The sequence below is a fragment of the Prionailurus viverrinus genome, unplaced genomic scaffold, assembly GCF_022837055.1.
Source record: "Prionailurus viverrinus isolate Anna unplaced genomic scaffold, UM_Priviv_1.0 scaffold_45, whole genome shotgun sequence".
NCBI lineage: Eukaryota > Metazoa > Chordata > Mammalia > Carnivora > Felidae > Prionailurus > Prionailurus viverrinus.
Window position 1 is genome coordinate 2,228,383 of NW_025927610.1, and position 25,025 is coordinate 2,253,407.

Below are 25,025 nucleotides of genomic sequence, written 5' to 3' on the forward strand. Positions count from 1 at the left end.
GCAAAGACAAGCACCAAGTGAAACCCAGCAATGAAACATGGGAAGCCTTATACACAATGTGGCTAGAGAAACAATAAAAACTGATGGGACTCCCACTGAGGCCAGTATGTTTCAGACAGACAGTTTCTTAATTTCCAGTACAACAACTGTCCTGTGAAACGGAATGCGTTTCGTGTGTTAAATGGACACCACAGAAGACTCAAATGACAGAGGAACAATCAAACTTATAGGGAGACTGGATGCCTCTTAGCATGGAGAACTGTACATCTGTTTTACTTTATGTCTCTGTCCCTCTCTGGATTCTACAAATTTAATGAAATGGCCATGGGGTACTTCTGCAAGTGGTTTTTTTAAAAACCGTATGACCAAGAGGCAGGAATACGCTGAAGATGCGGGCAGCTCATTCATATACACAGTCAACAAGCACGGGCGCGCCTGTGTGCTGAAGGTTATTCTAACCCATCAAACCGCAGCAGTGAGGAAGCCAAGAAAAGAAACTCTCCGCCCACGTGACGCTTATGGCACGTGCATATATATGATGGAATTCTAGGTAACGGCAGTGACGTAATAAGAAAGAAGGCAAGGGGAGGAATAGTGATGGCAGGGAGGCGCCTCAGATCTTAGGGTGGCCTCTTTGAGGTTACTCCGAAAAGTAATGTGAACAATTGAAGGGAGGAAAAACAACCCCGAGGAAGCAAGAACAATGCAGACAGAAGAGCAAATGCAAAGGTCCTGGAGCAGGAGCGAGTGTGGCCAGGAGAGGAATGACGGGAGCCAGCACAGCTGGAATGCAGTGACTAACAGCATGAGAGTGGCGCAGAGCAGGACCATGCAGGACGCTGGGGGCCACGGAAAGGAGGAAAGGATTATCGTCACCAGCTGTACAGGCATCACACACATCCCTCTCCTGACGTGTGTCGGCACATAACCAACAAAAACAGCAGCGTTCCTGGATGCAAGGACTGGGGGAAATACGGTTATCCGATATATACACTTCTAGATGGGGGCGTGAGATTTCCACATAACAGTATTATTTCACTCTTAGAGCAACACTGCTTCCCAAACCTTCACAATTCACAGTATTACCTTTGTAGTTTCCACGGTAACATCTCTCACCACACTGTACCTGCTGGGTATTCTCCTTCAACTGCCTCGTTTGACTTTAGCCACTTCCTAAGCATTCACAGTGTATGAAGTCATGGGCCTGAGGTGCAGGTCATGTTTCTTCCTCATACTCACTTGGCAACCTAACTTCCAAAACAGGCACATACCACCCAGAACCGCCTCCTGGAACACAGGCCAAGCGCTAAACACACTGGCCGGATTCAACCACTAGTCAGTAGAACCCATGGCCAATCACCATTCCAGTCTCCACAGACAAACCGTACTCTACAGCAAACAACGGTTTCTAAGACCCCCAAAGGTGTTGCGTTCAAAATGTGAGAAAAAGAAAAAGAAAACACAAGGAGAATCGATCCATGAAATGTCCAGCTCAAATTTATTCCTCTTATTCGGAACATGTCAAAAAAAGAGGAACAAGATGCCACAAGCTGTAAGGAAGAATAAAAATTATGCCCACCTCAAGTTCTGTAGTGTCGGCGGGCACAAAGTGCTGCTGAGCAACAGACGCCATGTGGTGAGCCACCCTTGTCTGAGAATCACCCACACGTCCAGGCCTGGCTACAGCAGGCCCTCTACTCACGCTTACACGCGCTCTCAAGCTGCCTGGCCTCACGGAAGCTGCTTCTCACCCTGACAGTGGGATAACTGCCTGTCCTGTCCTCCTTGGGTTAACTACATGCAAGAGTGCCTCCTGAGGAAGTGCTTAGATCACCCCCGGCACAGAAAGTACTCAAAAAGCAGTGTTACAGTCCGTCTCAGCGCTAAGAAATGAAAGAAACATGTCAACTCATTTTTCTTTTTTTATTATACAGACAAGAGGTATTTCATCAGAATTAGAATTGGAAACTTCACCCAGCAGGTGTGCTTTTTGGCAGTCTGTCTGCTGAAGACTGGCAGTGCCCCCGGGGCCAAGCAGACACCGGCCCGGGCTCACTAGGTCCTGAAAGGAGAACCCCCCCCCCCTCCGCCCCCCGCAAGCAGAGAGGAGGCTGCCCCGGCAACAGGTGAGGGAGGGACATGACACAGGGGGCAACGTGTACCTATCCACGAGCTCCTTCACCCCCTCCTTGTCCGGCACGAGACTCTGGTCTTGGTCGTCGGCCAGCGGAGTCCCTGCCTGGCGGTAAATGCAGCGGACCATGTAGCGCACTTCTGACCAGTAGTTCTGCAGCTGCTGGGGCTCCCGGTCTGTGTCTGCCGAAATCTCTCTGTTAGAGGGCACAAGAGCAAGGAGGCCAGGGTTAGCGCACGGTCGGTGTCGCCCTTCACCCTCCAGACGGCCCAAGCGGAGGGGGGGGGGGGGGGGGGGGGGGGGGGGGGCCCACCCCGACTGCCGCGGCCCCAGGTGCCCACAGCGGCCGGCCCCCGGACCCTGGGCCGCTGTCCCCGCGCCCCTCCTTGCACGACCCGGCCTCCCGCACGGGGAACGCAGAGGCTCCCCAGGCAGCTCTCGCTCCCCACGAAGCCCCCGCTACCCACCCCCGCCCCGCCCCGCCCCGTCCCGTCCGGCCCTCCGCGCGGGCCGCTGTGGCCGCTGTGGCCGCGGTCCCGAGCCCCCTAAGCCCCGGCTTCTCTTCCCCTCTGCCCCGCAGCAGCCGCAGTGCCGGCCTGCCCAGCGTCCTGGGGCAGGGGGGCGGCTCTGGCGCTCCTCACCCCGCTCCGCCTCGCCCCGCCCCCACCCCCCACCCCCCACCCCCCGCCCCCCGGGGGCACCCGTACCTGCGCTCGCTGCAGGCCTCGCAAGCACACGCGGCGTCCGAGGGGGCGGCGCCCAGGCCGGCCGAGGGCAGCGTCTGTGCGCCGAGGGCCAGCCGCCCGCCGCCCGCCTCCGGCTGCGAGCCGCTGAGAGGGGAGTGAAGAAGAAAGTCTTGGCCCTGCTTGAAAAAGAGAACAGGACAGACCATGTCCAAACGTTCACGGCACAAATCTGTGACCAACGCGTCAGAAAAAGGCCTTGGAGAAACAGATTGAAACCTAGACACTGACGAGATCCCCAACGGCCTCACCTGGGCGACTCTTCCTGACACCCAAGCCCTCTGCAACTGACTGTCGCGCCTTCAGACGTGCCGCCTGATCCCGGAAGGCCGTCCGAAAACGTGGCTCATTCTCCAGAGAAGAGCAGCTCCAGCCCCGCACGCGCGCCGGGCCGGCCCCCACCGGCGGGACGGCGCTCGCTCGGGGCGCAGCCGGCGGCCCCAGCCGGGAGCCCGCCGGAAGCAGCCGGAAGCAGCCGGAAGTGGCTGCGCCGCGCGCGCGCGCGCGCGCGCGTGCTGAGGGACCGGAGGCTGGAGAAGCGAGCGTCCCGGGCAGAGGCGGCGGGATGGAGCGGGCTCCGACCTCCGTGACTGGACACCCAACGGCCACTCCAGGGGACGGAAATGCGACCTTCACCCCCTCCCCGGGCCCTCTCCGGTCTTGGGACGTGACCCCAACACCCACCCAGCTGGCACCCTGTCCCTCGGTGACGGGACCTGAGAAGGACTCTGGTACAATGTGGGAAGTGGGCTCCTGTCTGAGAGCGGATGACCCCTGCCCCTCCCCCCCCCCCCGCAAGAAAGGGCACCAACAGGGCAGCCGGCCCCACGGCCATCGCCCGCACAGCTGAGGAGAAGGGCAGAGCCGCGGGAGGGGCGCTGAAGGGAGTGCGCACGCGCGAACCCCGGGCCGCAAGCCCTCCCTCGCGGGCTGTGGCGTCTGCGGGCAGACCCGTGGGGCACCTCCTGGGCTGGCTACCGGGGGGGAGCACAGAAGGCCGGGCCTATCGTGCGGCCCCTGGAGTCCGGGCACCCGGCGGGGCGCAGCAGGAGCCAGGGGCGGGCCAGCGCTGAGGGCGGGGGCAAGCGGGACTGCGGGCTGTTTCACAGAGGCCGCGGCACACAGTCCCGTGCCAAGTCCCAACCGTGGCCAAGGGGGGCGGCTGTCACCAAGGAGGACCACGGACAGCCCGGCAAAGGGCAGAGGACCTGAAAATGAGGCCATTCTAATACCACAGCGACGGGAAAGGCCTGAAAAGGGTCCACAGGTCCGCAGGCGGTGCTGGCGGAAGCAGGCTGCCCCCCAAGGACAGCGGGTCCGTGCCCCTCGCGGAGGAGGGCTCCTCGCTCCTCCACCCCCATCGAACCCAACAGCAAGGCTGCCGCGCGACTCCGAGCCTCAGCGGATGCACGCCCCGAGCCCAACCAGGCCACGCCCCGTCACCTGTGCCCGCCGACCGGACCGCGGCTGCTCCGCCCGTGCCCACGGCTCCTCTGCAAGTAGCAGCCAGGGTGGTGGCTGCAGCAAGAGAGACCCCTGTCACCTCCCCGCACAGAACTTCCATACCAGCTAGGAACAGACTCTAACTATCTCAACACAGTCCTCTAGCCTTCCCAGGGCACACACTGTTGCTCTCCTGTCACCGTACTTGTTCTCGGCCTGGAGCGCTAACCCCCTAGCCCTGTGAATGGCCTGGCAGACGGACAGAGTTCTAGCAGGCACACCTCAGCAGAGAAACGGGGGAGCCAGGGGTCAACCTTTGGCCTCTGGGCCCCAAATGCACCCTTGCCTCCGGGGTCTGTGTGGGAGCAGCCCCGGCAAACACGCCTCCCCAGCTGCTGGCGCCGAGCGGAGCCTTGCCGGCAGGGGGCGCCGGAGGGACACTGCGGAGGCAGGGGCTCTTCCCGCCAGCGCCTCGGAGAAGCGAGGTGGACTGAGCGCCGCCAGCTCCCCCTCGAGCCCACCTGCCGCGCCCTGCAGCTCCTCAGCAGCTGCTCCGCTATACCCGGAGAGCCTCTTCCCAGGGGGTCCTGCCTGGCGTCGTCTCCCTAAGCTGCGTGGTAGTGGCTGCCCCCTAGATGTGCCACTGCTGGATTCTTTTGCGTTCCCTTCCCAGATGTGGCTAGTTGATCTGTTACACTTGGCTCTCCATGCAAAAGTGCCCCTGTTCAAACTACTGGTGTGGGTGCCCATCTCCTGACCTTGATCACCCCTGTTAATCTCTTATATCACAAACTGCTCTTTGAAATCCTGGTGTCTCCCTTGTTTTCCTGTTGCTGTCGCTGTGTTGTTTTTCACCTGTCTTCATCACCGGAAGCTCAGTTCCACAAGAGTGGGACCCTTTCCGTCCTGCTCACTGCTGTGCACTAGCACCTGACGCACAGGACAGACTCGAACAGCAGCCAAGAACCCGAAAAGTAACATTTCCTGGTGACAAGGGATGAAATGAGGCCTTTTAAAATAGCACATGCCCATACAGTAAATCCTTAAATGTGCCACCTTGTAGTGCTCATCTTACACAGATTTAACTTCTGTCCAAATCCAACACAGTTTAAGAGAATACAACAAAATCCAGCACTCAACAAGGTAAAATGCACAATGCCCAGCATCCAGTAACAAAACCAAGAAGAAAGAAAATATGACTCACAACCATGAGGGAAACCAATCAAGAGAAACAGAACCCAAAATAACGAAAATGATGCAACCAAGAGACAAGAATCTCAAACTGGTGATTATAAACTCTAACTTTCAGAAAGTAGAGGAAAACAGAAAACACAAGGGCAGCAAGTGAAAATGTAAAAAATAAGCAAATGGAACTTCTAGAAAGGAAAACATAAGCTGCCTTACAACAGAGTATCAATAAATCTGAAGTAATAATCCAAAATGAGGTACAGCAACAAGACTGAAAAAAAACAAACAAACGAAGCATTTCTAAAACAAAAGTCAAGATGTCTAACATGCAGGTAATGGCATCTCAGAATAAAAGGCTATATAAAGAAATAGCTGAAAATTTCCCACATTTGAGGAGACCATAAACTGGCGTATCTTAAAAGCTCATCTAATCCCAAGCACAATTAACAGAAAGCAAACCACACCAAGGCACATCAGAGTGAAACTGCCAAAAAGCAACAATGGGGTGCAAATCGGAGAAGCAAGCAGAGGAAAACATCCCTTCTGCACACAGGAGCAAAGACAAGAATGGCAACATGCTTCCGACAGAAATAGGGAAGCCAGCAAAGAAATGACCAACAACCTAGCATTCTTAGCAAAAACAACTTTTTAAAATGAAGGCAAAGTTTTCAAACAAACAGCAGTTCCCCGGCACTACAGGAAATGTTAAAGGCAGAAGAGCGCAGGTGAATGGTGTGAAGAACACCAAGCTTATAAAGGGGAGTAGAGGGAAAGGACAAGGACTTTTCTCGTTTATTAAGTCTTTTAAAAAGATCATTAACTACTTAAAGCTAAAGTAATAAAAATGTACGGTAAACTCTATATTTGTATGAGAAAAGCAGATGACTATACAAACACTGGTGGAGCTCAGAGTACAACTTTTTAAGGCTCTTAACACTACATGTTAAGCATATAATATTCTTTGAAAGTAGAGGTTGAAAAGTTGAAGATACATATTGTGAATTCTGGAACCACTAAAAGTAATGAAACATAGCAAAACCAAAAGGCAACCAATGGAACAGGAGAAGATATTTGCAAACAACATATCAGATAACAGGGTTAGTGTCCAAAATCTATAAAGAACTTATCAAACTCAACACCCAAAACCAAATAATCCAGTGAAGAAATGGGCAGACGACATGAATAGACACTTCTCCAAAGAAGGCATCCAGATAGCCAACCGACACATGAAAAAATGCTCAACATCACTCATCATCAGGGAACTACAAATCAAAACCACGATGAGATACCCCATCACACCTGTCAGAATGGCTAACATTAACAACTCAGGCAACAACAGATGTTGGCGAGGATGCAGAGAAAGATCTCTTTTGCATTGTTGGTGGGAATGCAAGCTGGTGCAGCCACTCTGGAAAACAGTATGGAGGTTCCTCAAAAAACTAGAACTACCCTACGACCCAGCAATTGCTCCACTAGGCATTTATCCAAAGGATACAGGTGTGCTGTTTCAAAGGGGCACATGCGCCCCAAAGTTTATAGCAGCAGCATCAACAATAGCCAAAGTATGGAAAGAGCCCAAATGTCCATCGATGGATGAATGGATAAAGAAGATGTGGTATGTATGTGCGTGCGTGTGTGTGCGCGCGCGCGCGCGCACACACACACACACACACACACACACACACACACACACACACACTGGAGTATTACTCGGCAATCAAAAAGAATGAAATCTTGCCATTTGCAACTACGTGGATGGAACTGGAGGGTATTATGCTAAGCGAAATTAGTGAGAGAGAAAAAATATATGACTTCCCTCATATGAGGACTTTAAGATACAAAACAGATGAACATAAAAGAAGGGAAGCAAAAATAATATAAAAACAGGGAGGGTTGACAAACCATAAGAGACTCTTAAATATGGAGAACAGAGGGTTACTGGAGGGGTTCTGGGAAGGGGGATGGGCTATATGGGGTAAGGGACATTAAGCAATCTACTCCTGAAATCAATGTTGCATTATATGCTAACTAACTTGAATGTGAATTAAAAAAATAAACTAAATTAAAAATTTTTTAAAAAGAAAAAAAATGAAACAAAGTAATAGGTAATAAGCCAAGAGGAGGTAAAATAGAATCATAAAAAGTATTCAACTAATCGAAAAGAAAAGAAGGAACAGGAAGGAAAGAGTAGCAAACAACAGACAGGAAAAAATAGAAAAAAAAAAAAAAAGATGGTAGATTTATATCCAAACATATCAATAATGACATGAAATAGAAACAGTTAAATTTTCCAACTGTTAGAAGATAGATTGGATTAAAAAACAAGATCTACTACACTTTCTACAGCAGATTATAAAGACAAATTGGTTAAAAATTAAGGTTGGGAGACATACTGAACGCAAATACTAACCAAAAAAGGCTGGGTGGCTCCATGAGCCACCATACTAAAGCTGGCTTTAGTATGAGGAATGTTAGCAGCAATGAATGAAGGTTATGATGATGATGAAGACAAAATTAATAATAATAACAACATGACTGATTTAACAAGAAGCAGTAACAGTGGTAAATAAGCATGCCAATAACAGAGCTCAAAATACACGGAGCAGGAATTAAAAGGAGAAATGCACAGGGGCACCTGGGTGGCTCCGTTGGTTAAGTTCCAGACTTCAGCTCAGGTCATGATTTCACAGCTTGTGGGTTCGAGCCCCACGTCGGGCTCTGTGCTGACAGCTCAGACAGAGCCTGGAACCTGCTTCAGACTCTGTGTCTCCCTCTCTCTCTGCCCCTCCCCAGCTCATGCTCTGTCTCTCTCTGCCTCAAAAATAAATAAAAACATTTTTAAAAATTAAAAAAAAAAAGAAAAGAAAAAGAACAAAGCCAGAGAACCTCTACATAATTTCATGACTTACTCTAAAAAGCTTAAGGAATCAAGACTTTTAAGGTACTAACAAAAGGATGAGTAATATATGTAAAGTGGAAGACAGAGTCCAGAAGTAGACCCATACATTCAGTACCAACTGATTTTTTACAATGATGCCAAGATAATTTAACCAGGAAAAATAGTATTTTCAGCAAATAGTTCTGAAACAAATGGATATCGACATGAAAAAAGGATGAACTTCAACCTTACTTTACAAAAGATAACAAAATTCCACTCAAAATAGATCACAGATCAGGGCGCCTGGGTGGCTCAGTCGGTTAAGCGTCCAACTTTCGCTCAGGTCATAATCTCACGATGCGTGGGTTTGAGACCCACGTCGGGCTCTGTGCTGACAGCTCAAAGCATGGAGCCTGCTTCCGATTCTGTGTCTCCCTCTCTCTCTGCCCCTCCCCCCACTCATGCACATGCTAGCTCACGTTCTCTCGCTCTCTGTCAAAAATAAACAAACATTAAAAAAAATAAACATTGTAAAAAATTTACAAAAGATACAAATTTCACTCAAAATGGATCCCAGATCGGGGCGCCGGGGTGGCTCAGTAGGTCAAGCGTCCGACTTCGGCTCAGGTCATGATCTCACGGTTCTTGGGTTCAAGCCCCGCATCGGGCTCTGGGCTGACAGCCTGCAGCCTGCTTCAGATTCTGTGTCTCCCTCTCTCTCTGCCCCTCCCCTGCTCATGCTCGCTCGCTCTCTCTCTCTCTCTCTCTCTCTCTCTCAAAAATAAGTAAACATTTAAAATTAAAAAAAGGAGGGGAGGGTGGGTGATGGGTATTGAGGAGGGCACCTTTTGGGATGAGCACTGGGTGTTGTATGGAAACCAATATGACAATAAACTTCATATACTGAAAAAAAAATTAAATTAAATTAAATTAAAAAAAGGATCACAGATCAAATATATGGGCTCAAAACAGAAGTCATTTAAAATTTTTTTTTCAACGTTTTATTTATTTTTGGGACAGAGAGAGACAGAGCATGAACGGGGGAGGGGCAGAGAGAGAGAGGGAGACACAGAATCGGAAACAGGCTCCAGGCTCGGAGCCATCAGCCCAGAGCCTGACGCGGGGCTCGAACTCACGGACCGCGAGATCGTGACCTGGTTGAAGTCGGACGCTTAACCAACTGCGCCACCCAGGCACCCCAAAACAGAAGTCATTTAGAAAAAACCACGGGGCAAAAAAATCTTTATAACCTTGGGTAGCAAAGATTACTTACATAGAACACAAAAAACCCAAATCACTTAAAAATCGATAAACTGGGGGCTCCTGGCTCGGTCAGTTAAGCATCCAACTCTTGATTTCAGCTCAGGTCATGATCTCAAGGTCGTGGGATCAAGCCCCATGTTGGGCTCCATGCTGAGTGTACAGCCTGCTTGGGATTCTCTCTCTGCCCCTCCCTCGCTTGGATGTGCGCACGCCCATGTGTGTTCTCTCTCTCTCTCTCTCTCTCTCTCAAAATAAATTATTTTTAAAACATTGATAAACTGGACTTGATAGAAATTTAAAATTTTGCTTTTCAAAGAACAGTGTTATACAATGAGAAGGCAAGCCACACACTGGGAGGAAATATTTGAAAAATGTACCTGACGAAAGGCTTGTATTCAGAATATACTATAGAGATGTGTGACAATTCAATAATAATAAGACAAATAACCTAATTAAAAACAGGCAAAAGATTTGAAAAGCCACATCACCAAAGGGATACAGATGGAAAATAAGTACAAGAAAAAATGTTCATCAGGTCATTAAGAAAATACCAGTTAAAACCCCGAGATGCACTATAAAGCCACTAGAATGGCCACAATTAAGGACTGTGAATGTATCCAGCCTTGGTGAGGACACAGATTAACAGGAACTCTCATACGTGGCTGGAAAACAGTACAAGCACTTTGAAAAATTCCAAGACAGATCCTTAAAATGTTAACTACACCTAGCAATTCCACTCCTAAGTATTTAACAAGGAGAAATGAACTATGTCCACACAAAGACTTGTACCCAAATGTTACCAGTGGCTGTACCGTTAATAGCAAACCCCAAAAACATAAATGTCCTTTTACTGGTGAATGGATAAGGAATACTACTCAGAAATAAAAAAGAATTAACTATGGATACATAAAACAACGGAGAGGAGTCTCAAAATCATTACATTAAGCAAGAAAAGCCAAAGACCACCACCTGGACGATATATCTGTGAGGCTCAGTTCTGTCTGTCCAATCTGACAGCTCTGAGTGGTAGTGACAACCTGTATCAGCAACCACTCTCATGATGTTCACCATGAAGGAACTTTATATGTCTGTATTAGGAACCAAGACCCAACAGGGCAAACATTCAAGATACAAACAAATATTAGCAAACTCTTGAATGGCTGGTTTAAATTGAGACTATAGGCCTTGGTAAGACCCGCAGGCACATAACCGCTGGAGAATCAGGCTCCTTAGTATAAAATGCAAGACTTATGTTTTAATGACATATTTGAGAACACAGACACAATTGCTAATGTCCAGAATCAAAAGGAAGGCTTTAAAATAATCAACCTTCGGGGTACCTGGGTGACTCAGTCAGTTGAGTATCCAGCTCTTGATTTCGGTTCACATCATAATCTCACAGTTCACAGGTTCAAGGCATGTATCAAGGCTCCCATGCTGACAGTGTAGAGCCTGCTTGGGATATTCTCTTCCTCCCTCCCTCCCTCTCTCTCTCTCCCCCTCCCCTGCTCGCTCATGCACTCTCTCCCAATAAATGAAAATAAAATAAAATAAACTTGTAAACAAAAAAAAACAGTATTAATCTGCCAAGTAGTCTTCCTTGTGGCAGGATGCCTGAGCGTGACACAGACCTCTTCAAAGAAAACAATTTTGGGGGCACCTGGGTGGCTCAGTCCACTGAGTGTCCAACTTCCACTCAAATCATGATCTCATGGTTTGTGGGTTTGAGCACCGCATCAGGCTCTGTGCTGACAGTTCAGAGCCTGGAACCTGCTTCAGATTCTCTGTCTCCCTCGCTCTCTGCCCCTACCCCACTCATGCACGCACGCACGCTCGCTCTCTCTCTCAAAAATAAACAGTAAAAAAATTTTAATAAAAAATTTTTAAAAATATAAAAATAAAGAGACAGATGAATGATTAACTGAAACCAAATTGCTAAATTCAACACAGGCCTGGTTCTGACTACTAAGGAGCAGACTGTTTTGAGTTAGGCCTATATCCTCACAGGTCTCTTTTTACAAAACACCTTGACCACCCCATCTCTCTGCCTGTCTGAATTTCTCCTGCACAGAGCAGGCCATACGTTTGTGGGTCTCTGCTTGGCCTCAGTGAAGAATGTTAAGCATTAAGATAACCTCTGTTCCTTCCTCAGTAGCCTTGACAAGCAGTGCACCCAGGCCCACCAGGCCACAGAAGTCAGGAACAAGGCCCTCCCATACACAGCAGGCCCTCCAAAGATCTGAACATGTCCTCCCCCATTATCAGAATACAAACAAAATATTGTGAACTCTACTGTGCAGGAAGAGTATTTGTAAATGTTCTGAGGTCCTAAAACATTACCTTTGGATATAAATTAAAGGTAAGCTTGCTCCTTTCATTCAAAAACTATCCCTAGGGTCTATTATTCTGTGCTGAGCTTGTGCAGACACCCTGACTTTGGGGGGGGGGGGGGGGTGCGGGGGCGGGCAGGGAGACAGGAGCCAGGACAAAGTGGCTGTGGCTGGGGTGGATGCATGCACGTGTCCAGTGGAAGGAACAGTGCACCTTGGGGAGGGGGGGGAGTGTTGAGCCAAGTGGACACCCCGGAGGCCCAGCTTCTGCTGAGCCTATGCAGCCACCCTGACCCTTCCCAAGCAGCCCTGCCACCCTGTTCTCCTTGTCCAACACAGGGGGTGCTGCTGAGGGGGGCAATGTCTGCGCCTTCAACAGGGACTCAGGCCACAACCTGGACACCCTGACAGCTCACTGTTCTCATTTCTCAAGGAGACCACGTAAAAACCTTACCCACTCCCCAGTTTCTTCCCATCCTATGAAATCCAGTCTCCCTCTCAAAAAAAATGTTATAAAAAAGATTTCTGACAGTAATTTTCTCAACTTCCACGTTCCCCACCCCACCTTACTTGCACCCCTATGCAGCCTTGCCTGAGAATCCCATCGCAACAGAAAGATGAGTCTTCTAGAAAGAGATCCCAGGTCTCCCATCCTAGTGGGACCTCAGGGGTACCACCATTTCTCTGCCTTACTCTTTCCCACCCCCAAACAATTTCAAAGTCTGCCTACCCAATGCTAAGTGTGGGCAAGAATATGGTAACTGGAACTCAAAACACTACTGGCAGGGATAGAAACTGGAATGATCGCTTGGGAAACTGCTATTATCTTATAAATGTAATAAACATTTGAATTACCTACAACCCAGCAATGCTACTGCATAAACAAACACCATGATAAGTAATTTTACGTGTCAACTCAACTGGGCTAAGAGGTAACAGACAGCTAGTAAAACATTATTTTCGGGTGTGTTTGTGAGGGTGTCTCTGGAAGAGATGAGCATTTGAATTGGTAGACTGAATAAAAACGATCCCCTCACCAGTGAGGGTGGGTATCATCTGTTCTACTGAGGGTCACAGGACAAAAGGGGAAGGGCCAACTGACTCCCCGCTTCAGCTGAGACACCCCCGCCTCCTGCCCTCGGATGTCAGCAGTCCTGGTTCTCCGGCTTTCCAACTCAGACCAAGACTCACACCACTGTCCCCTGGTTCTCAGACCTTTGGACTCAGACTGAATGACACCAGCAGCTTTCCTGGGTCTCCAGCCTGCAGGTAACAGATTGTGGGACTTCTTGGCCCCCATAACCACGTGAGCCAATCCCTATAATAAATCTCCTTCTCTCTCCTTCCTTCCTTACCCTCTCTTCCTCCTCCCTTTTCTCTTTCCCTATCTCTCTCTCTCTCCCCCTCTCTCAATCCCTCTCTTTCCTGTTGGTTCTCTTTCTCTGGAAAATCCTAACCAACACACACTCTTAACAAAACCCTTACAAATGAGTAACTGGAGACAGGTATACAAATGCCCTGACAGCATTTTTAACAATCACTGATAATTAAAAAAAAAAAAAAAAAAAAAAAAAAGCAAAACTGTGTATCTTTCAACAAAATTATTGATGAATAAATTATATACAGTAACATATTGAATTGTATGTGAATCACAGATGAATTACATTTGTGAATAAGTGCAGCTACCCAGACAGCATGAGGAATCTTATAAACAAAGACACAGAGGCAACATAAACATACACCATTTTCATAAAGATCAAAAATAAGCAAAATTAAATTATTAGAGATACACATATAGGCAATATAATTGTTACAGGAATTTTTAAATAAGGGAATGATAAATATAAAATTCAAGGATGGTGGCTACCTCAGAAGGGGAGGAGGGAAGATGGGGAAGACAAAACCCAGAAAGGTGCCTGAGTATCTGGAACGGCCTGGTTCAATGCTGGCTGGTGCTCATTTTACTACCCTTCATAACATGCTTATTATACACATATTCATACATAACCGTCTCAACTATTATAACAAAAAATGAAATTTAATGGGGGGGGGGGAATGCCTCTCCCTGACTACCAGCTCTTTCTTTCCAGATTTAAATGATCTCAGCCCCTCCTCCAGCTCCCCTTTCTCTCTGGATCTGCTCTCCCTGCCTTCACAGTCAAGCATCTTCAAAATCAGCACCTTAAGTTGACTTTCGCAGCTTCCTCACCAATACTTTTATTCGTCACACAGCTCAGTCTGGCTTCTACTCCCACACTTCCACTGACATGAATCTAGCAAAGGTCAGATACAATCTCTTTGTTGTCACATTCAACACTTGAGATCTTTTCTTGGTTAACTTTTTAAAATGTCTGTCAGGAGGGCAGTTGCAGACAGTCCTCCGTGGGTCTCTCCTGGTCTTGATGGATCTACCAGGGCTGTACACCTCTGCCTATTCTCTCCTGTCCCTCCCCGCTGGGCCATTTCTCAGCATTTATGAAGCAGAGAACCTTGAGACAAAGTGCAGGAGTGCTTACTGCCCACTATAAAAATGACAGATCCGGGGGCGCCTGGGTGGCTCAGTCGGTTGAGCATCCGACTTCAGCTCAGGTCATGATCTCTCAGTCCGTGAGTTCGAGCCCCACGTCGGGCTCTGTGCTGACAGCTCAGAGCCTGGAGCCTGCTTCAGATTCTGTGTCTCCCTCTCTCTCTGCCCCTTCTCTGCTCATGCTCTGTCTTTCTCTGTCTCAAAAATAAATAAAAACATTTTTAAAAAATAAAAAAAAAAAAAAGACAGATCCCCAAACTCAGTGCTCCTTCACCCTGACCAACATAAACTCACTGTACCCACAGCACGTACGTAGGCCTCTCCACTTCACAGACATGGGATTTGGGGAAGGGAAGAGAACAAGGGGGGTGGACATGGTCATGCTCGTGATGGCTGCTGCACTGTGAGCAATAAAGTCTGCAGTCTCTGACCCAGGAGTCTCGTGTCCCCTCTAACAGCCATAAAAGAGTAAAAAAGTAGCTTATCACCTTCAAGTAGGGCAAAAAATCAAATCTCAGGCCCAACCACCACTGACCACACACATCACCCTTCAAATGACTACCTTCACTGGGCGCCTGGGTGGCTCAGCTGATGAAGCATCAACTTTTTATTTTACCTCAGGTCATGATCTCGTGGTTCCTGAAGCTCCACTTCCTGAGATCGAGCCCTGTGCTGACAGTATAGAGCCTGCTTGGGACTCTCTCTCTCCCTCTCTGCCTCTCCCCTGCTCATGCACACTGTGCGCTGTCTCTCAAAATAAATAAACAAACAAACAAACAAACAAACAAACATTAAAACGACTGTCTTCACTCAGTTCTGGTTATCACACTTGCTTGTTTTTCTTTTTCTCTGATGTCTACTTTACATCTCTGTCTCAAATATCAGGTGTTCTCTAGAAGTGCCTCCTTCATATTCCACTTCTCACTCGGCCCACGATCTTGAGTGTTGTGCAACCCAACCAAGGTTGAGAAGGTGAGTAAAAGGCATCTGTGTGGAGTCTTTTAATGAGTGTTGCAGGACTACCCAGCAATACAGAAAACATCTGAGACAAACAGACTGTAACTTGAAATTGCAACTCTTAGGAACAACAACAACAACAACAACAACAAAAGATTGGGATTCCAGTTGAAAAAAGTAAGATCAAAGACCTGAGTCATAAAATAGGGGTCTTGCAATCTCCATTCAATGAGCAACTTAAAAAGTCAATTACATCTCTACTGACAAAGTTCAATGAGGAAGAATGTAGAAGGCCTCGTTTAAAACAGAACAAGCAGGGGCGCCTTGGTGGCTCAATCAGTTAAGCGTCTGCCTTCGACTCAGGTCATGATCTCACGGTTCATGGGTTCCAGCCCTGCATCGGGCTCTCTGCTCTCTCAACTCACTTCAGATCTTCTGTCCCACCGCCCCCCCCCCCCTCTCTGCCCCTCTCCCACTTGCGTGCACGTGCTCTCTCTCAAAAATAAATAAATAAAAACTTAAAAACAATAAAATAGAATAGAATAAGCAGAAGTCAAATACCTAGGGGTAAACCTTTTTTTTTTTATAAAGGAACAATGGTATAACACAGAAAAATATAAAACACTTATAAATAGGAAAAATTCCGGGGCGCCTGGGTGGCGCAGTCGGTTAAGCGTCCGACTTCCGCCAGGTCACGATCTCGCGGTCCGTGAGTTCACGATCTCGCGAGATCTCGAGTGATCTCGCGTGAGTTCGAGCCCCGCGTCGGGCTCTGGGCTGATGGCTCGGAGCCTGGAGCCTGTTTCCGATTCTGTGTCTCCCTCTCTCTCTGCCCCTCCCCCGTTCATGCTCTGTCTCTCTCTGTCCCAAAAATAAATAAAACGTTGAAAAAAAATTTTTTTTAAATAAATAAATAAATAGGAAAAATTCCATACTCAATGGGATTATTAGATTATTGAGAATATTAGAAAGAAGTTAATTTTCCTACTACTGATTTATAAACACAGTGCAATCCCAGTCAAATCCTAAGAGGGTTTTTTTGTGTGTGTGTGGAAGCTGACAAGATAATTTTCAATTATACAGAAATGCAAATAACAAAGAATAAGACATTTTTGAAGAATACAAGGTAAAAGGACTTTCTGAAAATGAGATTTATTACAAAACTACAGTAATTAAGACAACATGCTATTGGCACAAGGACAAACAAAGCAATGGAACAACACAGAGCCCAGAAATACACCCACACATACATGGACGCTTCAGTTACAACAAAGTGGGGGCAGGGAGCAGGAGGGGGCAACAGTTGTTTCAATAAATGCTGCTAGGAAACTGAATTTCCACACAGAAGTAAAACCTAACTTGACCTTTACCTCACACCGTATAAAAATTTAATTTCAATTCCAGGAGGGTTGCAGGTCTAAACATGAAAGGCAAAACAATAAAATAAAAGCACAGGACTGTGCTGTTCACTACAGCAGCCCCCAGTCATACGTGCCCACTGAGCCTATGAAATGTGAGCATCCTAAGTGATGTGGGCTGTACATGTAAGATACACAAAGGATTATGAGTATTCAGGAGGCAACAAATTGAAAATATCTCATTTATATTTTTTATATTGAGTAAAGGATGAAATGAAAGTTTGGATCCACTGAGGAAAAAAATGTGACATGTGGCTACTAAAATATTAAAATTACTCACATGGTGGCTTGCACTGTCATTCACACATTTCTTTGGACAGTACTAATAGAAAATACATACTAAAAATATGTTTATGATCTCGTGATAGGAAAAGCCATTAATAAACAGGACTAAACAAAGCAGTAACTACTAAGGAAAAATTTGAGAATCTGACTGGATTAAAAATGCTCATCAAAAGACACTATAGGGGGGGCGCCTGGGTGGCGCAGTCGGTTAAGCGTCCGACTTCAGCCAGGTCACGATCTCGCGGTCCGTGAGTTCGAGCCCCGCGTCGGGCTCTGGGCTGATGGCTCAGAGCCTGGAGCCTGTTTCCGATTCTGTGTCTCCCTCTCTCTCTGCCCCTCCCCCGTTCATGCTCTGTCTCTCTCTGTCCCAAAAATAAATAAAAACGTTGGGAAAAAAAAAATTTTAAAAAGACACTATAGGGGCACCTGGGTGGCTCAGTCAGTTAAGTGTCCAACTTCAGCCCAGGTCATGATCTCACCGTTCATGAGTTCAAGCCCTGCATCAGGCTCCGTGCTGATAGCTCAGAGCCTGGAGCCTGCTTCAGATTCTCTGTCTCCCTCTTTCTCGGCCCCTCCCTAGCTCAAGCTCGCTCGCTCTCTCTCTCTCTCTCTCTCTCTGTCAAAAATAAATTAACTTTAAAAAAAAATTTAAAAAGACACTATCGAGGCACGTGGGTGGCTCAGTCAGTTAAGCCTCTGACTTCGGCTCAGGTCATGACCTCACAGTTCATGGGCTCGAGCCCCACATCAGGCTCTGTGCTGACAGCTCAGAGCCTGGAGCCTGCTTCGGATTCTGTGTCTCTCTCTGTCTCTCTGCCTCCACCCTGCTCGTGCTCTGTCTCTGTCAAGAATAAATAAATATTAAAAAAAAAAAATTTTTTTTAAAGACACTCGAAACAGTGAAAAGGGAAGCAAAAGAGGCACCTGGTACCCGTGATGCATAAAGCCAACAAAGGGCTCATATTCAACACGCATAAAGAAGTCCCACGTATCTATAAGAAAAAGACAAATACGGTCATTCCCCTTATCAGCAAGGAATACGTTACATGATCCCCGGTGGATGCCTAAATTCCTGAATATTCTATACCCTATCTATGCGGTGTTTTTTCCTACACTTTCACACCTATGATAAAGTTTAATTTATGAATGAAGCACAGCCAGGAGATTAACAACAAAAACTGATAATAAACTAGAGCAACTGTAACAACACACTGTAATAAAAGTTGGGTGAATGTGCTGTTTCTCTCTCAAAATGTCTTACTGTCCTGCACTCACCCTTCTTCTTGCAATGATGTGAGATGATGAAGTGCCCACGTGTGGACATGAAGTAAGGTGAGTGACGTGGGTGCTGTGACCTAGCATCAGGCTACCACTGACCTCCTGACCACACGTCGGGAGGAGGATCACCTGCTTCTAGACTGGCCAATTGTGGGAACTGAGACCATGGAAAGGGGAACCACAGATAGGGGGACCACTGTACTCCGGTGGAACAGTGGTTCTTTGAACGTGGTCCATGGACCCCTGGCAGTCCTGAGCACCTTTTCAGCAAGTCCACTAGTGAAAGCTATTTTCACATAAATATCTTGGTGTCATTTGCCTTTTCCCTGTGTCGACATTTGCACTGGCAGGCATAACTGTCAGTACCTTGGCAAGAATGAAAGTCGCACAACAAAGTGTACTAGGAGTCACTGTCCTTCACTTCCACGCACTTAGGGTTTTTTTTGTTTTTTTTTTAATTTTTTTTTTCAATGTTTATTTATTTTTGGGACAGAGAGAGACAGAGCATGAACGGGGGAGGGGCAGAGAGAGAGGGAGACACAGAATCGGAAACAGGCTCCAGGCTCTGAGCCATCAGCCCAGAGCCCGACGCGGGGCTCGAACTCATGGACCGCGAGATCGTGACCTGGCTGAAGTCGGACGCTTAACCAACTGCGCCACCCAGGCGCCCCATCCATGCACTTAGTTTTAAAAAGGCCAGTTCCACTGGGGTGCCCGGTGACACAGTTAAGCGTCTGACTCTTGACCTCGGCTCAGGACATGATCTCACAGTTTGTGAGTTCAAACCCTGCATTGGGCTCTGTGCTAATAGTGTGGAGTCTGCTTGGGATTCTGTCTCTCCTCTCTGCCCCTCCCCGACTTGTGTGCGTGTATGCACGCTCGCTCTATCTCTCTCAAAATAAATGAACATAATAAAAATAAATAAACTGGGGCACCTGAGTGCCTCAGTTGGTTCAGTGTCCAACTTCGGCTCAGATCATGATCTCACGGTTCAAGGGTTCAAGCCCCCCACATTGGGCTCTGTGCTGACAGCTCAGAGCCTGGAGCCTGCTTCGGATTCTGTGTCTCCCTCTCTCTCTGCCCTTCCCCTGCTCATGCTTTCTCTCTCTTTCTCAAAATAAATAAACATTAAAAAAAAAAGTTCTTTTAATAGGGGTGCCTGGGTGGCTCAGTCAGTTAAGCATCCAACTTGGGCTCAGGTCATGATCTCATGGTTCGTGGGTTCAAGCCCCACATCGGGCTCTGTGCTGACAGCTCGGAGCCTGGAGCCCGCTTCGGATTCTGTTGTCTCCCTCTCTGCCCCTCCCCTGCTCGCTCTCTCTCTCTCTCTCTCTCTCTCTCTCTCTCGTAAATAAACATTACAAAAATGTTTTTAACAATAAAAAATAAAATAACTTAATTTTTTAAAAAGGCCAGTTCCACTAAACAATGCTCTTGATGCATTAAAATCATTAATCGTATTCAATCTTAACCCTCAAGCACATGTCTTTGCAGTATCCTATGTGATGAAACACACAGTAGGCATAAAGCATTCTAGCAACGTTCCCAAGAAAAGAACTGTGCGCTATGAGCTGAATGAGCCACTTCCCCCATGAAGCATCAAGAATGCCTGACACACCAAACTACGGCTATTCAGACTCAGACAGTGGTGGTCTTCTCAAAAATGAATGAAATGGGTACTGTCGCTTCAAAGAAAACAGCTGATGCTATTTGTGGCCGATCAAAATCTGAGCTTTCACGCAAAAATCAGAAGTCTGGAAAATCTGCATCCATCATTGCGGGCCCCAAAGCTCCTCCACTTTAAAGACTTTTCTGTTGAGAGTAGTGGTAATAGCAACAAATTGAATTACTGTTTCAGATTTTACGTTGCAACTAACCATTAAGAAACTATTACTTGTCATGGTTTGGAGCAACATCAAAAAAGAATATCCACAATCACCTAAAAAAGCTATGGAACTACTTTCTTCACACACTTCAATCAAAATAACCTATAACAACAGACCGAACACAGAAACAGGTATGAGAATCTAGCTATCTTACATTACCCAAACAAAACAATGCTACTCTACTCATGAAATTATTTTTGTTTTGGAAAATAGTTTTCATTTAAAAATATGCTATTAATCGGGGCACCTGGGTGGCTCAGTCGGCTGAGCGTCCGACTTTGGCTCAGGTCATGATCTCACGGCTCGGCTCGTGAGCTCAAGCCCCGTGTCGGGCTCTGTGCTGACAGCTCAGAGCCTGGAGCCTGCTTCAGATTCTGTGTCTCCCTCTCTCTCTCCGCCCCTCCCCCACTCGTGCAAGGTCTCTGTCTCTCAAAAATAAATAAACATTAAAAAAAAGTTTTTAAATATATAAAAAAAATACGCTATTAATCTTAACTTGAGTTAATTTTATAAACTCTCCTGGACTCCGTAATTTCTTTCGCACACGTACATTCAACATAATGTGTGAAAGTGTGCTCCAAGAGCATCATTCATAGCAGCAAAATTTGGAAATAACTAACATACAGTATACTCAAAAACGGGAATAGTAGATAGTAATGAAAATGAAGAAACTGTGTTTACGAATCTCAAACATAATGGTGAACAAAATAAACCAGGCACACAATAATGTGTGCAGTAAGGCATTTGTATACAGTTCAAAACACCAGGGAAAGCTGACAGCAGTGTGCAGGTGCAGAGGCACACGGGCACCAGGACTAACGAATACAGAAGAGCAGGAGGGGAGGGTGCAAACCCCACGGACATGGGGAGGACCGCGTGCGGCACAAGAGGTGAGCTAAGGGTGATGCTTGAGTTGTGACCTGCGTGGTGGCAGAAACAAACCCAAACAGGTCAGCAACCACAGAAGTGACCGAGTCATCTCAGCACTGAGACCAAATGAAATCTACCCTTATGCTGACTACACAAGACCACCTCACACACGCCACCACCAGGAGCACAGGAAAGGAGAGGAAGAGGAGGAGGGAGCTCACACGGCTCTGCGAACAGCAAACGAAACAGGCCTTCGGGAGAAGCCACACAGCTTCTGTGGAACAACACACCAAGATTTAGTCATTTTAACATGTATTCGCCTGTGCAGCTTTAAGATGCAGAGCAAAAATGAAACTACTTCTAAGGAAAAGAGGACAAATACACATGCACGGTAGGAGTTCAACCAGCCTTACTCAGAATCCCACAGATTAATAAGCACACAATATGAGGAAAAGCAAAAGCACAGAAGGAATGAAGAGCACAACTAACAAGGGGTTGATCTAAGGGGTGAACACAGAGCCCTCCAAACCATGAGAACACAGTTCCAAGGACACACGGGACATTCAGGAAAACTTAACAATGCATTAGTGTAACTGACTGGAAAGGAATCATGACAACGGACACAGGATATCCAATGACATTACGTTAAAAGTCAATGATTAAAAATCATCCAAAAGACTATGTTCAGGTATTTACAAATACTTCTAAACAATTCACGGTTTAAAAGAGAAATAATGAAAACTGGGTAATACTTAAAATTGAGCCAATACAACTAACATTTCAGAATCCGGTACAGTAATGAGAGGTTTCCAGCACCTATCAGAGCAGAATAAGAAAAAACGACAGGTGAGCTCAGGAAGGCCAAGAGCAACCACAGAGAAAGAAGAAAAAACCAGATTTGTGGTCACAAGCAGCAGGAGCTAAGTGATGGCCCAGCAGCTCCTCCCCTGGCAGCCAGAAAGTGGGACAGGGCCGTCTCCCGGCCTGCCCCCAAGCAGGCTGGCCAAGCAGGCTCAGGTTCCCACAAGGCCCCCCAGGTGAGATCAGGGAGGATGGCAGCTCCCCGAAGCAGCTGGCACCCAAGCTCCAGACACCTGTCAACAGCCCTCAGAAGAGGCTTAGAAACAGACAGCACCCCACCTTGCCATGGCCTCCGTACTCCTCTACCAAGGACAAGAAAGTGTCTCCACTTCCTGACACATGTCTCCAGTGCAGGACGCCATGGTGTCTGCCATCACCACCTTCTGATACACGGAACAGAATATCTCTGGAGGAACAGACACGAATCTGCGAGCGGTGGGAGCCTGACGACCGAGGACGAGGAGGAGACAAGTCAGAGGGGCCGACCAGCACTGCTTTTGGCTATGCCACGACACTGACTGATCACGTCTACGCCGCACACAGCAGCAGCAATTAATCAAACAGAAAGGGGAGAGGTTTTTATTTCACCTAAAAAGTTCTTTGAAAAGACAAAACTGACAGAGTTCTAGCAAGACTGTTAAACACAGCACAAACAAGGAATAAAAATTTGTATGTGCAGATATGGTAAGAAGGAAAGAGTATTCCTCCACAAACTTTCATACCAGCAACGCAACAGCTTCTCAGAATACAATTCACCAAAACCACCTGGAAAAGAAATGGAAAGCCTGTTATCCACTGAAGATCCTGCCCCAGAAGTTTACCACTTCCCCAGAGGTGCACACACATGGCTGCGGAGAGGCGGGGACAGCTGGGAGGGATGGCGAGCTCAGAGGCGGGTTATGTGAAAGACGGACAATTCTAGAGCATCTGCACAGTCCTGGCCATGAGCTGGGACAGAAGGAAGGATGTGTGGTGTGTCAGAAGAGAAGACCAACCGAAGCCACAGAGCCTTGGAGAGGACGAAAACGGACGGGCACCCGGATTCCGCGACCATGGGGGTGGGAGGTGAGCCATCCCCGCCCTGAGGTGTGAGCTGAGCTGAGCAGGGCAGAGGGTGTGGTGGGCTTGGGAAGACAGGAGAAGGACAGAGGTTCACCCCTTTTCGTGGTAAGACAACGAAGCCAGAGCAACACGCCAGAGGCTCATCCACAGCCCCGAAGCACTGGGGTCAAGGAGCGGCAGGGAGCCGAGGCCCCCATTTTCTTCCGCAAGTCCCTACCAGGTGGAGGGAGGGGCAGCGTGGAGCCAGGTCCCAGGCAAAGTGCTCAGGGGGCTCTGCAGGCAAGTGATGGTGATGCTGAGTCACAGAACTCTGGCTGTTCTAGGAGAACAGTGTGGTCAGAAGGACCTGCACCCAAAGCCCCCTAAAAAAACAAACACACACACACACACACACACACACACACACACACACACACACACACACAAAAACCAAGCGGGACCAGGACGTGCCAGTGTGAAGGGGACGTCTAAAGGGAAGACTTCTGGGGGGTCTGGACACAACAAGGTCTAGAAAGGGTGGAAGTCTACAGTGTGGACCGTAAGGCAGGGTGTCAGAGCAAATTTTTACCATGGCTTGTGGCAGTGAATGCTCACCTAGAAAAGAACAATTTAGTTCCGCTGCCACTTAGTGACGCAGGGCTCCCACAATGACAGTGAGAACTCGGAACGCCGAGCTACCAGAGGGCTGAAGTGACCACACGAACTGGGCACGTGCACTGAGCCCCTCTGAGGACAAGGGGACACATGCACTATTTCACCTTCGGCAGAGGAAGGAGTGCAGCCTTCAATGTGGGTTAGAAGAAAATGAGACTTGTAATGAGTTCTTAAAGGCCGAGTGTGGCCAGTGTGGCTTGCCAGACCCACCCCTTCTCTTGGAGGAAGAAGCCTTTGCTGTGGGGGTGGCCGTGCCCTCTCCCCAGGGCCCAGGCCTTATCCATGAGAGGAGAGAACCGAGCTCTCCACTGTAGGAGAAAGGCCCAAAACCCACACGGACACAGGGACAGGTCAGCCACCCTGGGGAGGCACAGGGGTTTGTCCCACCCAAGACCCCTACAGATATAGGCAGAGTCTGGCTTATATCACAGGGCAGCGGCAGGATCAGGGGGAGAGCTGCCCCCAATGCCCCAGGCACAGGGCTGCCTGAGGTTTCCAGATGAATGGGGGGGAGAGGATGGACAGACAAAATGCCACGGTGGGAGGCTTGTGCTGAAGGGGAAGCGAGGGCAGCCCAGCACCACATGAGGGGGCCAGAATGTGAAGGGAGACCCCTCCCTGGCCCACACAAGCGTCAGGGCGCAGTCCACGCTGCTCCAGAAATGACTGTGTGGGGCAGCCAGGCCAGCTCCAGGGCTGACCGGACTGATCGGATCCCCCAAGGGCATGAGAGTCAGTGCACCCCTGAGCCCCACGGGCTCTTACACGCACGGCATGGTGTTGCACCAAACAGTCGGAGAGAAACATAAAACAAGAAGCAACAACACTCAGGGAAGAAAGAATACCAATTCTACACAAACTCTTTCAGAAAAGAGAAGAAGCAGGAGCACACCTCAACTCATCTTGGGAGGCCCCGAAAGACATTAAAGACAAGACTACTTCGGGCAGACATCCTTCATGAGCAGAGTTGAAACGAAAGTCCTTAACTGAACAGTAGCAAGTCACTCCAGCCACGTGCAGAAAGAATGTCCACAGAAAGACCTGTACGAGCTTCACACAGCTTTATGCAACAGTCCAATTCGGGAAACAACCCAAGCGTTCATCAGTGGTGACTGGATAAACAGTGTGGTATAGCTCTACAATCCATCCACCAATCGGAAGGAACAAACTGCTGAGGGAGGACTCTCAAAAGCATTATGCCAAGTTGAAGGAGGCTATGTGACACTCTAGAAAAAGCAAAACCATGGG

At 48.0% G+C, this 25,025-nt stretch overlaps 1 protein-coding gene across 10 annotated transcripts in view; it reads right to left on the reverse strand.

Moving 5' to 3' along the window:
* FAM193A (family with sequence similarity 193 member A) overlaps positions 1-25,025 on the reverse strand; it is a 169,950-nt gene that overhangs the window by 70,592 nt on the left and 74,333 nt on the right. For 7 of the 10 annotated variants that reach the window (XR_007149710.1, XR_007149709.1, XM_047847169.1 and 4 more), the window contains 2 exons: positions 2,842-2,999; positions 2,163-2,330 (listed from right to left, as the gene is read on the reverse strand). Coding sequence is in view for 8 of the 10 variants with exons in the window: in XM_047847169.1 (XP_047703125.1) it covers positions 2,163-2,330; positions 2,842-2,999 (326 nt within the window). In the remaining 2 variants the exon portion in view is untranslated. Of the gene's footprint in view, positions 1-2,162; positions 2,331-2,841; positions 3,000-3,128; positions 3,344-25,025 lie in introns of those variants that run through there. The other 3 variants (XM_047847174.1, XM_047847172.1, XM_047847173.1) reach the window with 2 other exon arrangements.